Here is a 16,063-nt window from a genome sequence, read left to right as displayed (position 1 = left end):
GTCTGCCAGCAGCCAGGCTCGCAGCTGAGCCTGTGTGTGTCCGTATAAACACCCGGGGGTGGCTGGTGGCAGCGGTTGCTGAAGTGCGTTACGCTGCCCTTCGAGCCATCGAGGAGTGGCACAGGCTGCCATTTTGGGGTACATTCGGCTTTTGTTGGTTTTCTCCCATTTCTACCCAAGAGGAGACAGCAGGGAAGAACTGATAAGCCAGAGCTGCGGCCAAGGCTCCTGGCAGCCATCACCCAGCCCCTGGGGACCCCCAGCTGGCCGTGCTGCGTGTCACTGATGCCCTCAGCATATTGGGATGGGCCCGGAGCCCCCCTATGCCACCGTTCCTGCTGTGGGGACACGTGTCAGCCCCACAGGGCGTGATCCCTCGGGATGTCCCACCGCAGCCCTCCCGCACTGTGTGGCGTTGGCTCTGGCCGAGCAGCCCAGCGCCGGGCTCAGACCCCGAAAAACCAAACACAATTTAAGTGACGCCGCCTTTAATTCCTATTTCCTGGGGGCACTCACTAGGTGCTTGTGCCCCCTTTCTGACAGTCAGAACCGCCCCGACTCCAGCAGCACACGCAGCCTCTTTTATGTCATCGCTTTATTTTTCAATTTTACAAATTTCAACACTTTTTAGACAAAACTTGAAGCATTCCTCACGCTACCACTCGAGGGCCCACTCGGGGCAGCCTGACAGCAGGCTGGAGACCTCCTTCCCCCCCTCAGCGCCCTTAGGGGCCTGCTTCTCCTCTCCGTGACGTCACGCGGCGTGGCGTGACATCACTCCGCGTGACGTCACGCCGGGTGCCACCACACCTCTCCCCCCTCCCTCCCCTCCTTTCCCCGGCAGCGCAGGCGCCCTGCGGCCTCCCCCCCCCCTCCTCCGCCTGGCTCCCCCTCCCTGCGGGCCGCGGTTCCCTTCCGGCGGGCGGCGCCTTCCCCGTCCGGGGTCAGGCCCCGCCGCCTTCCTGTTATTGCCCGGGCGGGAGGCGCGGGGCTGGGGCTGCCGCCGCCGCCGGGGGCCGTGGGGGCGCTGCCCGGCCCGGCCCGGCCCTGCCCGGCTCGGAAGCGGCCGTGAGGTGAGCGAGGGGCGGCGCGGGGCCGGGCCGCGGCCTCTCCCTGGGGGCTGCTGGCGGCCCGCTGAGGGGTGTGGGGGGGGTTCCCCGGGGTGCCCGCCCGCTGCTTTCTCCTCAGGGCTGGGTCTGCCCCGCGGAGCTGGTTTGTTCGTGTCACAGCTGCGGTTCCTGGCGCTGCCCTGTGGGGTCTTTCCCTCTGCCGGGTGTTTGTGTGGAGGGCTTGGAGGATGCGGCTGAGCGGGGGGTGCGCTGTAAGCACGGCGTGCTCGGGATAAGGGTGAGTGAGGTGTGTGTTGGGGCTGTAAGCCTGCTTTAGTTTATCCTTCAGGGAGCCTGAAAGGAGGGGTAAGCTGGCTTCTGACTGGATTTCATTGCAATTCCATAGAGGAAATCTGCTTCTCAGCTCTGTTACCTCCTCGTACCCTTACGTTCCAGCTTTGAGCTTTAGCTCTTCTCACATTCATCGTGTGGCAGAAGTCAGCTTTCCCATCTCTGTCAGCATCAATCTGAACACCCCCCTGTTATTTTATAGAGATGTTCTTGGAGCGCTTGCTTCAGCTGTTTCTAAGCTACAGTTCTCCAGTGCCTTGTAATAATCAAAGTCCACCTCTTGTTGTGCATAAACAACAGGAGTTCCCAGGGATATTCCGGTGCTCGGGACGGTGGGGTTTAATGCTTGTCTGCTGTGGGGATCTCAGTAGATAATCAGTTCTGAAATAAAGCCCCATGCGAACATAAAATTTAACAATAAATAACGTTTTTCTCCAACAATAACCATGGCAAACTCTGCCAGAGCAGTTATTTGGAAGTGTATTTTAGACGATGTCATTGTGTAGACAAACCCCACATTAGCCCAGCTCATAGTGTTTACAGGGGAATTTATGAAACCACAGAGCTCTGCCTGTGATCCATGAGGCGCTCTGCTTTTTCATTAAGACAATAAACACGACAGCTTCAGAGCTGCAGTTGGAGTTCTGCTCAAGCAGATGCCCTGCGCTTCAGAGGCGTTAACTCGATGCCAAACTTAGCAACCTGCAGACAACACTTCATGTTTTTCAAAGACTGCGTAAGCCCAGCCTACGAATCCGTGCCCAGATGTTTTTGCTGTTCTGCTCCTTCAATTACTCATTCTGTATTAATGGCAAAAATGTTTTGCTTCTTCTTACAGGTTACGTCCACTAGTTAGGGAACTGAGTGCGTGTGTGTGTGTTTTTCTGGAGCGTTCTTTGGAAAAGGTGGTGTAGCTGAGCTGTTTACAAAGCAGTTGTGCTTTATTGGAAGTCGTAAAGTAGCCCAGTGTTTGGTTAACTGTTTCTCTGTCAACCAGGCTGTTACTGCTTTCTGAAAGCGGGTGGGGAGCAGCGCTTCCAGGGTAGCTGTCCTAAAAAGTTGCTGGAAGTTTTGGACTAGGAATTCCTACAAGCAAGGGCTCTGCACTTAATGTCACAATGTCTCACAAAACCAACGAGATCATAAGAGGTTTCTAGTTATTGGGAGAAAATCATATATTTAAAAGGTGTTATTACGTGAAGAACAGACTTCTTTCTGAAAACAGCTGTTCCTCAGATTCAAGTACACACTGTGCTTGCTAATGGCTTGCTCGTGTGCAAGCCACTTTTGAAAAACCTTGATGATCATCGCAGGTTTTAAGTCAGAGATTTATCTGTAAATAGTTAAACAACAAACTTAAGGCTGGCATTTAGTCTGCAGAAACAGCTTTGTTAATGAATAGATGTTTTATGTACAGAATCCTTGCCATAGATCTGTTATGCTGATACATCAGTTCCAAATCATACTAGAAACACCACCATCTCATAGGTGGGTATCGTGTGTCTATATGATACCCACACACCTGCTTCCTTCGTCTAGTTGAGTACATTAACTACAACCTATGTCAATTTTGACAAAGCGCATGAAAAATGTTGTGCTTGGATGAAAGGAAGTGAAGCTTTTTTTCTATTTAACTTTGATACAGGTGAGGAAACAGTTAAAACTAATTTTTTATGATATGTGACTGAAGCAGGAATAATACTTCAAAATTAGTCTTTCTAATTTAGTATTAAAGTAACATAAAAGTGAGTTTTGTCTCGTAACTTTCAGTCTTGTAATTACAGGAAAATGTCTGAGATCTAGTAAGTCTTCTAGTCAAAGGCATATGGGTGTTTTGTGCATGTCCATGAGTTGGAGGGGGAACACTAGAGAGAGAATGTGTGTTTGTACTTCAGCAAACTGCAAAAAAAAAAAAAAAAAAAGCTTCATGCCTTGAAGTGTAAGATAAGGTAGGGATTGTTTTTTTCAGCCCTTCATGCATTGTGTTCCATCCATCTAGGAGTTTTGTCTCTTCCTTTTAAAAAGCCACAAGTCCAGTTGCTCCAAGTGACCATGCCTGTCTGAAACTGTAGCTAAGACTAGAAAAGGCATAAAAATATTTAAGCTAAAACGGGGTGGGAATTTTTACTGTTTAAGTTGAATGTGTCATGGTAAAGAATTGTTACAAGTTTGTCTTTGTAGTATCCTAATCCCAATGTGCACGGTGGAGAGAGAAAATAGATTTGTTTCTCTCGGTATTTATTTGGACGTCAAACATGTGAAGTGTTTTGAGTTCGTGGTTGGTTCAGATAGCTCCCAGAGGTCCTTTCCAGCTTGAATTATTCTGTAATTCTATTTCTGAATGGTTAATGGAGTGTTAAATGAACCAGAAATAACTCTGAATACTCTCTTTTTTTCCCCTGTAACACTGCTGTAGTTTTAACTTGAAAATATGTATTTATTATTTTTAAAAGGAGGGAGGCTCGGGGGGAGTTAAACTGTTTTTAAAAGTTGCATTTTTTGTAAATTATGCAAGTAAACTGTGGGCAAACGGGAATGCTGCAGACTGAGTAGTGTCTGCAGTTCTGAATCTGCCCTCTGTCTGAGCAATGGCTTTGCAAACTGCGTGTCTGTTTTATATAGCATGCATTTACACTTCGCTTCTTGGAAAGTATTTTCCTAGTTAATTCTGGATCAGATATTGTGAGAGGCAGTTGAAAAACCCTGTGCATTTCAAACAGGGAGTGTGAGGGACAGTGGAAATAATCACTTGTTCTCCATTAACAGCGTACTTTTTCTCAAAGCTGGTAACGCGGGGAATTAAAGCCCGTGGCAGGCATGATTGAGCAAGTGCACTCGCTGGGAATGTTTACGGTCTGCTTCTGAAAAGTTACGCCTGAGTACCTGAACTCTAGAAACAAGGCAATGAAGTTCAAAGAAACCAACTTACTTTCGCAAAATTGAAAGAGAGAGAATGATGGAGGCCTTCAGAAGCCTTCACCTCGCTGGCGTGCTTCGAGCTCAACGCAGCAGCAGAAGTAAATCAGCTCTGCTGCGGTCTGGCGTGAGAGCAGCTGGGTCAAGCGTAGAACTTCGGGTTCAATGTTCTCCTGGTTTGTGCCTCGTTGCTTTTTACCGGTAGCAGGTTAGGGATACCTCAGATCTTTTTATTTATTTATTTTTGGCCACCCTATAGGTTAATTTTCTTAAATTAATGTTCTTAACCTATATACTTGGATTTTTTTTTTTTTTTGTAGGGAAACTGGTGGTTTTACTTATAGCTTCCAGTTAAAGAAATACTTGCAAGGGGAGCTTTTGAGGATTGTGAAATGCGAAGCATGTTTGTCAGATACGGGAGGCTTACTGAATTGACTAAAATTTACTGTAAAGTTCTCTGAAATTGAGACAGCTGAGTCACATTATTGGCTGTACATTATGACCCTCTTCTAAGGCAAAGAAATGTGGAGAAACATCCCTTGTGTATTTTCTTTCTAAGTCGAAACAGAAAAGAAAGGAAAGGGAACTGGAAGTTTGCCTCCTAGATTGTACAGTATGTCAAAAGACTTATCTGTGGCTCAGACTGAACAGTTTTTTTCACACTAATTATTTATTTAAGGTGCAAGGCAGCCAGTCTTTTGCCAGTACTTAATGTGGCACTTAATTATGATGAATGCCTCTTCCAAGACTCTTCCTGACATCTTTTGATTCTTGCTGTTAACCTGGGTCATGGTCCCCTTCCAGAAGCATAGATTTTCTGCTGTGATTGCATTTGTTGTCTGGGAAATGTCTTAAACTCACCGCTAAACAGCTGATAGTCCTTGTGGTGGACATGACCTTTGTTTTTTTTCTTCCAATAGAGCAAAAGGTTATGCCTGGTTGCAACCTAATTCAGTCTTTAAGATATTAGCAGTCAATAAAGAAACCAGCAGTTCTTGAACATCCTGAAAATGCAAAAAGCCTTGAGCAGGACTGAAAAGAAAATACCAAAATTCAGAACTTCAGCTGAAACAAATCCGCCATAAGCAGAAATACCTCCCTGCTCTCTCATCTGAATATAATGGAACAAAATTTTCTGTACCTGGAGATTTTGGCATCTGACTTCCTAGAGAAGCGATGAGACTAATTTTTGGGAAGATGTAGGCAAGCTAAGCACTGACCATCTGGGCTTACAGGCACAAATAAAGTAACGCTGACCAGAGAGTGAAGGCTGGTTTTCTGTGCAAGCACAGTGGAGATTAACTCTTTTTCTCAGACTTCACAAATATGCTTTGTGTGGTGAGACGTGTTATTACCTAACTTTGGTACTTGTGCTGTTAAGTAACTTTTTGTTAAGGATGGAAAATAACGAAGTGATCCTTGACTACAGACATAGCTTTAAAATCAAGTTAATTCAGTTAACATGGGGAGAAGCTTCTGGATAGACTCCCTTTGGGAGACAGGAAGTAAATACTTCCATTCCAAATAATACTCTAAAATATGCATGTTGTGGTCATTAAACTGCTTAGATTATAAAACATACCACTTACTCTTCATTTTTGTATTTATGTTCCCAACTCTGAGCAGAATAATCAGCAAATGCTACGGCTGGATTTTAGAAGTGGAGATGGAACTCGTAAATCTGAAAACTTCTGCTGGGCTTTGAAAAGTGTATGTGGATGCTGAGCATCCAGTTCTGCTTATCAGTGCATCAAGGCAGTCTCCATTGCTGGGAGGAAAGTAGTTAACAAATTGTATTTCATATTCTTGCAATTTCATGCTGTTACCTCTGAGATCTTTGGTTTTAATATTAAGTACTATAGAAGAGCACTTGTCCCAAGGAAACCTCTTCTGTGGAAGTGAAAGAGCTAATTCTTAAGCAACATCCAGGCCTGTGCCCGTGAGTGCCACTTTTAGTCTAGCAAGCTTGTTACAGGGATTATAATAAATTATGTGTTTTGGTGTAAAATATGGGAAAGTACGTGAAATTGAGATGCTGTCTTTTAGAGGGTATACTTAAGAAGTTATGTGATTTTTTTTTTGGATGCGTTTTTTATCTAAAATAACGTATTTAAAGTGGACTTTAACATCTTAATTCAGTAGGTGAAGCATAATTACTTTGCTTGTTAGTAAATCCTAATAAGCTGTCTTCCTCTCCAACTTGCTCTGAAATGGAGGAGAAAGCCCTGCTGTAGTTATCGCTGCTGAGCAGCGCTCCCTTGATCTTAGATAGCTCCGACTTGGAACGCTTTGACATGTAGAGGAAGATGGCATAACAACTATCGAGAGATAAAGGATGAAAATGTGAACTGGTGAGCAACAAAACTACATGAACAGAAGGAGAGCAAAAGCTATCCCTGACTCTCAAGCCTCTGTTTGATTGTGTTGTCAAATTACTTTGCAATCCAGCTCTTCTTTCACCACCCCTTTTCCAAGCCCTTCATTGTACAGCAGCAGACAGGACGGTATCACAAGCACCTGCAAGGTGATGTGAGAAGTGTAACCATTATTACAGCTTCTGGTCTCTTCTTGCTGTCCTTTTGCATGAGCAGGTTTTGTTTAAAAAAATAAATAAATAAATAATAAAAACAAAATAAAGATGAGTTAGATGACTTGCCAGTATGGTTACTCTCCTTAATTGGTGTTTCTTATGGGCTAGAATTAAATCCCAAACACTTCAGCTGGTGCGGTGTTCTGTTTCAAGGTTAAACTCACCAGGCTTCCAGTCCTTTTGAATATATACATTTGCAAAGGCGTTAACAAAATGTTTCCAGAGCACCTTGTATTAAAAACACTTCTTGTTTGAGGTATATAAAGTGCTCTTAATAGCAGACACTGACCACCACTACTGTTGCTTTGTTGTTTTTTTTGTTTGTTTTTTTTTTTTTTTTTAAGAGAAAGTTCAGTCACTGCAATACAGCCTTTCTAGCAGAGCTCTGATCATAGTGGTAGGCAGCACATCCCAACCTATCCACGTGTTTCATCGGCTGTGGAAATGAAAGCAACTTTCCAAGCAGGGGAGTTGAGAAATCAAGTTATTGTGGGGAAGTTGATGGCATTCAGTGGTTAAATGCCTGTGAGCTTATGTCACTTTCTTCTTAGGAAAGTTCCTGGTATTTGTAAATATCTGTCTAGGCAAATACTGGCAGTTTCTTTCAGATATAGTAAATGTGAATTGGGGAACAGCTTGAAGGACAGGAAGGAGGTGCCCCAGCAGCAAGCTCAACGTCTGGTCAGCGCTCCCTGGAATTAGTGCTTTCACAACCTGGGCCAGCAGCTGGAACCAAAACACACGGAGGCTCCTCCAGGTTTCACAGAAACTTCGCTTTATTTATAGCTTAAATAAAGCCGTCGGTAATAAATGAGCCCTGACACTGCTCAGGTAGTCAGTAAAGCTCTTCATCATCCCAGTGTTTGCCTTTCAGCAGGGTTACCTTCTGCTAAATACACAGCGACTGGCTCTGTGTCGCAGGCTGCTGGGAGTGGTGCTCACAATTTTGCCTGACTCCGAAAAAGCCCGACTACTCTGCTGTGGTGGCTGTAGGTTGGGAAGAAGCAGGTGACTACTGCAGGGCAGGGTTCCCAGAACGGGATGCCTTTGCCTCCTGTCTTATTCTACGTCTCTGTCTGGGTAGGGCTTCCTGAGGGCTGGGTTAATTTTAGCTGTTTGTAGGGTGAGAGGGATTAGCTGCAAAAAAAAAAAATTCACTTAGGTAGCTGTGGCTTTGTGTTAAGTCCGTCACAGACTTTCGTTCAACAAATGATTTTAGAGAGTTAGGAAATACCTCAGTGGAAAATGCGTGGGGTTGTTTTGGTTTTAGTTGAGGAGCCTAAAAAACAAAATGAAACACTACTTCCATGGCTTTTGCTGAGGCATGTTTTTTTTTAAAAATGCTCTGTCAAAAGTGAAGCTGCATCCCAACTTCTGTTTGCCAGTAAATAAATTGTAATGCATGTTATTTGTTTTTTTTTTTTAAGGAAAGTCAGCATGGCTATGCAAACTAAACCTGTGCTTCTACAAAGGCTGTTTGACCACAGAAGTGAGTGAAGACAGAAGAAATGGAAAACTAGTTATATTTGGATTACAGAACAGAAACTTCTGTCTTCCAGTTCGCTCTTCTATATTTAATATTTAAAAAACCTGCAGAGTTGCAGAAATTCTGCTATCTAGTGCCACCTCAGAACTTATTTTTTATTTTACGCTGTTGCTTTCGGGGTCTGGAGCAATTCCTTCAGGGCAGCAGAAACCTTTTATCTCAGTTTACCGTTGCTCTCAGACATTGTTCTGAGCAACGTGATGTGGGCTGTGTACACAGCGTGCTCCAAGTCAAAATCTGTTGAGTTCGGCATTTTCAGCTCCTCTGTAGTAAAGGAAGGGCTCGTGGGGTGGGTCTGCTGGGGAAAGATAAAATTAATAAACAGCAGTTGGCCTGATTTCAGCCCTGTTTTCTTAGGAACGTGCATTCCCTGTGCCCCTATCCCCATGAGCTGGTGGGGTGCCCAGCAGACAGCCCTGACTGTGGCAGAGGGCAAAGTGCCACATTTGGGGTCTGCAGTGCCTCAGTGTCCCTCTGTGTTTCTTTCCCTGCCCTTCTAGGTATGGTAGCAGGAGGAAATTTCCCCTCTTTTTTCCCTAGGACTAGAGGTTCACCTTGCTGCAGCACAGATTTACTCCCAAAAACTGGGGGCAGCTCCAGGAAGCCCCCGTGTCCCAGCTGCAGCCCTGCCCAGCTGCTTGCCTGGGCGAGGGCTGGGAGCAGCACACAACACCTGGATTCGTCCCGCTCCGGCTCCTTGTCCTTGTCCCCGTGCCAGCACTTCCTGTTTTTAAAGATCCTGTTTACTGTCTGGGTTCCAAATATCCCAGGAAGGGGGGAGGATGGGAAGAAACAGAAAGAAAAGTAAACAGCGTTATTTAAGGTGGAGCTTAATGTTTACGCCTGTGCGTGTATATATAGCGTTTGTTACCTACCTAGTCCAGTTTCGTGGAAGAAATTCTGCAGTAATCTGTTGTTTACATCATTCTCTGCTAATTCCCAAAAGCAGAAGACTCTGCATGCAAAAACTGAAAGAGAAGCCCTGTGTATGTTTTGTCACCGGTATAAAAGAGAGTATTAAAGAAAATACATAATCATGGCAAAACCTTCTTTCTGTTGGTACAGAGTGGCTTGTCGCTCTGATTTTTGTTGCCTAACTTGGAGGCTTTTGAGTTAAACACCTTGAAATGATGGGAGTGCTGCTCACCGAGCTCCAGGGCGCACACCTAGCTGCAGAGGAACGGCCCCAGCACAGTCAGAGGAGTAGTTCTCATCCCACGTGCCTGCAGCCAAGCTATGGTCAAAATAGTGGGTAAGCACACGTATGGAGAGTAAAGAGGAGGTGCCTTTCTGCCTCTGCACTGCGCTTTGGGGCTGCTAGTCTCTGTGAGTACAAGATCCTTTCCTTTGAGGTAAAGCTAGAAGTGGAATTAGTGAATGATTTTGGTCTAAAGAAGAGATTTAATTCCAGGCTTTCCTTTGTTTAACAAAGAAAACAAATCTGCCTTTAACTGGCAGAAAATGTTCTGGGACAGACATTCTGCTCTTGGTATGTCACGGGATCCCTAGGGAAAAAGCACAATCGTGGTGGGAGTTGCAGAGGTCACCAGCGACTTGCAGATGCCTCTTGCTCGTGCTCCTGTTTGCGGGGCTGCACACAGCGTGCTTGCATGGGTGGGGGTGGTCAGGGCGCTTGGAAAATAGTGTGATGTTGAGAGCATAGCATTTGTGAAGGTGTTTTGTTCTTATTTAAAAAAAAAAAAAAAAAAAGGATTCCAGCAGTAATATTTCTGGTTTTAAAATCTGTTCATCTTGTGCTTTTTTCAGCTGTTTGTTTGATACTGTATTTTTTTCTAGCATTTTTTCAGTATTGGCCAGCAATACTACATAGTGAGTTCTTTTTTTTCCTGAATGACCTCACGATTGATTTTACTTGAGGTTCTGGATGTCACTACAAGCAGAATCCAAGGATATTACTTTCTGAAACAAACAACAAAAAAAAAATTTGCATGTGATAGAGCTCTGAATGAACTAAACTAAAACTGAGTTTCACTAGTTTCCAGTGAGAAAAAATGTTGTATTTCAGCTGTGCTACAATTGTACAGATGCTACCAATAATGTTAATTTGTTAGCTCAGTCTAGAACAAAAGTACTCGGTGCTGTTGGGGCAGGGGGGACAAGTATGTAACTCCAAGTAAAACTGGTATTGTTAGGAATATTTGCGTGTCTGTTTCAGAAGGAAACAAAATGCTATGATATGTGTTTTTTAACTGTTCAATCCCTCTGCGTGCTCGTTTCCCTTGAGCTGCTGGTTGTGATCTGATAAGCAATTCTGCGTATTTGTGCCTTTTCTGTGAAAGAATAAAGACAAAAATAATACAGAAGAGACAAACACGTAACTTGTAATGCATCGGTCTCCTGCTCTCTGCTAGAGACAAAGCAAATGTTGCTGCTGCGTGTGACAATGCTGTAAGGGAGGACAGTCCCAGACATCTTTGTACTAGTCTTCCTGCAGTTTGGAAAAATGCCAGCTTGGCAAGCAGGAAGAACAAAAGGACAAGACTGAAAATATCTAGTCTGAGGCAGCCGTACTGTCACCACGCAGCAGGTTTGGACAGCAGCAAAATGAGCCAGGCAACTCTGCCCAGTTCTCTTCATGGTGAGTTTTGGGATGACTGCGTCTGACAGTGACAGTAAAACATTTTGGGCTTGAGCAAGATTGAAATTTCAGGGACAAAACGGAATATAGATGTTTGCGTTCTGAAGAGGGTTACTTTTGTTGCAGGCTTTTATTTTTTTCATGATGTTGGCTTTGGGGATTCCGTAGAAATAAAAATAGCTTGTTTGGGGGAATTGGCTGTAGCTGGTTCTTCTGCCAGTTTGATAGGGAAGTGAGGAAATCTTCGAACCCACACGTGAGTGTGCAGTAAACTGGAATCTATAAGCGTGGTTGGATTGTTTAATGAGCAGAAGAATTTTTCATTTGAAGCCAGTGGTTAAGAGTCTAGAGGAAACTTCTAACTGGAAAAGAATTCAAATCTCCATACAAATCTTAATGAGCAGCTCCTTGATACCAAAGATACCACCAATTATTATAAGGCATTACTACATCCTGTTTATGACAGCAGTGTAATGAGATTTGTCTTACAATTGGAGAAGCTAATGGACTTCAATTAAAGTTTAGGAGTTTACTGAATGAGTAATTCAGTTTCAAGTACAGCCTGATAAAATTGTATCAAGTGTTTAGTCTGCTCTTTTGCATTGATTTTGGTCTCCTAGTTTACCAAAAGCAAATTTTGAAGTCTTTTGTCTTAGAATCCCTTATTCTAAATTCTGTAGCTGTTGGACTGTAGCTGATTTCTACCGTATAAGAAAACAGATCATATAAGTTAGCAGTAATTTGCTAAGTGTGGAAGCAAGTAGGAATCAGTATTTTGAGAGGCATGTTCTTTCACTTCCCTTTTTTCTTCCTCGTATTTTATTTTTGAACGGAGCTTCAAAATCTGGTCACTGTTGATGCTTAGCAAGGTTAGTGATGGAGAATGTGCTTAATGGGTTCTGAGGGCTGCAATGAGTTCAGAAGAATATGGTCTGATCAATGGGTGCTTTGAGTTTGGCTTTCTGACCATCTGTGGTATCCCGAAGCTTTTGGCAGAGGAACAAGGTTTAAGGTATTTTGGGAAGGTCAGAGATTGCAGGTGTGCTGTAGTGATCATTTGATGCGTTTGCACGGAGCCATAGCTGGATCTAAATCTCTCTCGAATTCTCTTAAATTACACTCCTTCGACTGTCGAAGAACATAATTGATTCCCTTTATTCCAGGCAGCTTTCCAGATTTGAAAGTGTACACAGAAACACAAGCTGCCAACTATACTTCAAAACTGTTTCTGTTTACATTTTTGCTTTCCAAATCCAAACCCTGGAGGCGTGCTTACATGCACAAGTAAAATGAATGTGCACACAAAATGACTATACACACAGCTCCAGCACATGTCCGTTTCCCAATTTAAAACAAAGCTGCTGTTTTGGTGCAGTTGCTCTAAAAACAGTGTCGATTCTGGGCTGTCCCTTTTGGCCCATTTGCAAGTCTTTGTTTGGAGGGGGGAAAAAAAAAGTATTGGCAGTTAATGTTTGAGAAAAAAAAGTCAAGGATGACATTTATTTGGAATAGATAGCATCTAGAAGGATTTAATGTGTATGTGCCCTGCGGTCCTGCTCCCTGCCCTGCATAGACCCCGGTGTTCATCTCAGGCTCCAAGGTGCTCTTGGCAAGGCAGCTGAGACAGCAGAACCCAAACTGAGAAGGGAAAAGTGAGTAATTCTTCACCACTTCAATCCATCCGAGCCTGTAAGGAGCTGGCTCGGGGTGCGGGGTGCCAGCGTGATGAGGAATGAGAGCACCTGCCTTGGGCAGGGAGGAGATGGGCTCCAGCAGCCGGCGGTGCAGAGCAGCCTGACCAGGGCTGTGGGGCTCAACTTAAAAGGCTGCTGGTGTAAACTCAGCCTGTGCTGTGAATAACTAATTTGATTGTGGTCCATCTGTATTATCATTGTTTGTATGTGGGGACAGGAAAGTTCTTACGACTGCATATTCTTGCTTTGTGGTTGTTTTTTTTTTTCATGCTGGTTTATGTGTTAAGAGGAACGTGTTTATGCCTATGCTTGTAATTAAGAAATGTAAATATAAACATCTGATTCAGCCCTATGGAGAGGGAGTCTTGCTCATGCTTCGACTGATCAAAAAAAGATGGTTTTTAACCTTCTGTGCATTTCTTTTTATCTGTAGACTGAGGATGGTTATCAGTAATTCATAATTCTCCAGGCTGCTGTGAGTGGTGTTATCTGGGTTCATTTGTAACGTTTTGTAATTGGAAAGCTTTCCTGGTCTGCCTCCTTAAATACACCGCGAGTGTGCTTAGGGCTTTCCATTTCAGAGTCTGCTCGCTGAGACCATTACAACGACGAAGAAAATAAAACTGCTTCTTTAAGCTGTTTTTCAAAAAGAAGTCGGTAGCAAAGCCCTTCTAAATATGCATGAGGTGTTAGTGGAAAAGCGTTTTTCTAAACCTGCACTGGCACCTTAATGCTTCTGCAGATAATTTTAAAAGCCCAAACTGCAACTACAAAGGAGGGAAGGAAAAAAAAAAAGATAACCCTATTGCTAGCCAGAGTTGCTTAGGAAGTAGTGAATTTGGGAAGACATCGTTCTCACTCTAATGCGTCTTAAGCACTGAAGTGTGGCAAAAGTAGGTAGTGGGCATACTCGAAAGAAAACGCTTCCAAAAAGTCATTTTTGTTGTTGTTGATACCCTCCCTCCTTGTGTTCCTAAAGAGAAAATAACAAGGTAGAGGGTCCATCTGGAGGAGGTTCTTTAATGGCTGAGAAGGGCAGCCTGGTCGTCCCCTGGCCCTGTGCTTGCAGGACACGTGGCTGAGGGAGGAGGCGTGATGGCCTGCTCTGGAGGTGTCTGTTGGTGTATTTTTCTCATGATGGCCATGCTGAATGGAATGGAAGGACGGGCTCGGTGACTGCGATGTGCTGTTAGAGATTTGCTTTGGGTGTGATGACCTCTGAGGTGCTGCAGCGACTGCGTTGGTCCGTGATAGCGCAGTAAAATGTCTCAGTGCTCAGGGATGGTCAGAAAGCAACCAGTTAGGAAAACAAAAGAAAACACTGCCATGGCATTGCAGAATGGTTTGGGTTGGAGGAGACCTTACAGATCACCCAATCCAGCCGCCTCTGCCATGGGCAGAGACACCTCACTCAGTCAGGTTTCCCAAAGCCCCATCTAACCAAACATTGAACGCTTCCAGGGATGGAAATGGGCAGCCCAGTTGGTCAGAACATGAGCCTGTGTGTAGTTTGGCCCCAGACTATGCTGTGCAGCTATGGTTCTCCCTTTCCTTTGCAAAAAGGGTAGGATAAGTAAGGCTGGGAGAGATGCAAAGGTGAAGAGGAGGTTAGCAGAAAGATGGAATGACTTCGGAGCAGAGAAGGCCTGAATAGTCTGCAGCTGGTATGGAAAAGAGGTAGTGGGGAGCACGTGATAGGTCTCTAAAATGAAAGTTGAGAGCACTGAATGTGAGATCAGGAACGTTGTTTCATTGCAAGGAATCTAGGACATCTGGTGAGAGGAGCAGGCTTTACAGCAAAGAAAAGCAGACGCTGTACAACGTGGGGTATTGTTCTCCTGTCACAGGATGGCTGCGTTTTGTGTGTGCTTGAGAACAACCCAGACAAACTTGACTGGACTTGATAGATTGCTTTCATGAATGCAGAAACATTGCCTGGCTAAAAATGTAAAAATATAAATAAATACTAGAAGAGTTTATTTGTGAAATGTCTGTCTGCTCCTTGTTTGGCATCCATCGTTGGCCACTGGGCTGTACAACACAAATACAATTTTTCTTGTACCTGTTTTAAGTCAGCGTGAGCCAGCACTGCTGAAAGGTCAGATATGTCCCCTCCATCCCCTGGCTTAGCAAAGATGTTTCTACAAGCACTGAAGAAGCTTAAACTTGCTGTAAAATAGTTCTAAAATGAGGTATTTTCATCCCCTGTGCTATTTAACTGTTCCAACCATAAGTATATAAACCCTGGGTCAAAAAACTAGTCCTAATTTATTTTCCAAACCATATGCATGTTGGCATTTTTTCCCAAGCTAACATGGTTCTATTAACTATTTTATTTGAGTAGGTATTTACATTAAATGCGTGCTCCTTACCGCTTTTATCAAGTTTGCTTTTATGATGTAAAACATAGCTGTGAAATGGATCTATGATTGTAAGGAGTGTTTGGAAAAAAAATATCAGAAGTTCTTTCTGGTGCTAGTATTTTAAATTTTAATGCTTAAATTTCTGATTTTTCTTCTTAGGTTTACTCATTCAAATCACTGCTTGAAAAACTTCTAGCACAAAGTTATCAAAAGACTTAAAAATGCCTCCACGACCATCATCCGGTGAGCTATGGGGCATCCACTTGATGCCACCGAGGATCCTTGTGGAATGTCTTCTCCCAAATGGAATGATAGTGACTCTAGAATGCCTCCGTGAGGCCACGTTACTAACTATTAAACATGAACTCTTTAAAGAAGCGAGAAAATACCCTCTCTACCAGCTCCTTCAAGATGAATCTTCTTACATTTTTGTAAGTGTTACGCAAGAAGCAGAGAGAGAAGAGTTTTTCGATGAAACACGGAGGCTTTGTGACCTGAGACTATTTCAACCTTTTCTAAAAGTCATTGAACCAGTAGGTAACAGAGAAGAGAAGATTCTCAACAGAGAAATAGGTGAGATTATTTGTATTTAAGCATAGCTGGTCTGCTTAGCTGGTTTCTCCTCTTCAAAACACAAACCAAAGAATTGAAATGAATTGTATTTGTCACCTCTTGCAGCTGTATGTGCCAGAGCTTGCATTTCGTAATTGTTTGGTGATACATCAAATGTCTAAAGATACTGATCATAGTTAAGACAACGTTTGTAAACTGTGAATTATTTTTTTTTTGCTATTCTATTTCATTCATGTACAAATTTTTCGCTTTATGCATATTTGCAGCTGTATATGAGTTAGACCATATCGTTTGCTTGTCTCCAATTGGCAGGATTTCATGTTATTAGAGAGCAAAGCCTTATTGTACCTGTTTTATTTGGGAAATCAGTCTTAATTTGTTT

The 16,063-nt window shown here is 43.6% G+C and overlaps 1 protein-coding gene across 7 annotated transcripts in view; it reads left to right on the top strand.

The window, feature by feature from the left end:
- The first annotated feature begins 918 nt into the window (after window positions 1-918).
- The window catches only part of PIK3CA (phosphatidylinositol-4,5-bisphosphate 3-kinase catalytic subunit alpha), a 39,179-nt gene continuing 24,034 nt past the window's right edge, over window positions 919-16,063 (top strand). For 2 of the 7 annotated variants that reach the window (XR_014695804.1, XM_084528787.1), the window contains exons 1-2: window positions 10,756-11,051; window positions 15,268-15,681. Coding sequence is in view for 6 of the 7 variants with exons in the window: in XM_084528787.1 (XP_084384913.1) it covers window positions 15,330-15,681 (352 nt within the window). In the remaining variant the exon portion in view is untranslated. Of the gene's footprint in view, window positions 1,074-1,177; window positions 1,348-8,333; window positions 9,779-10,755; window positions 11,052-15,267; window positions 15,682-16,063 lie in introns of those variants that run through there. The other 5 variants (XM_084528790.1, XM_084528789.1, XM_084528788.1 and 2 more) reach the window with 5 other exon arrangements.

Source organism: Aythya ferina, assembly GCF_964211825.1.
Source record: "Aythya ferina genome assembly, chromosome: 9".
Classification (NCBI taxonomy): Eukaryota; Metazoa; Chordata; class Aves; order Anseriformes; family Anatidae; genus Aythya; species Aythya ferina.
The sequence above is the reverse complement of the archived record's forward strand: the minus strand, read 5'-3'. Positions and strand labels throughout refer to the sequence as shown.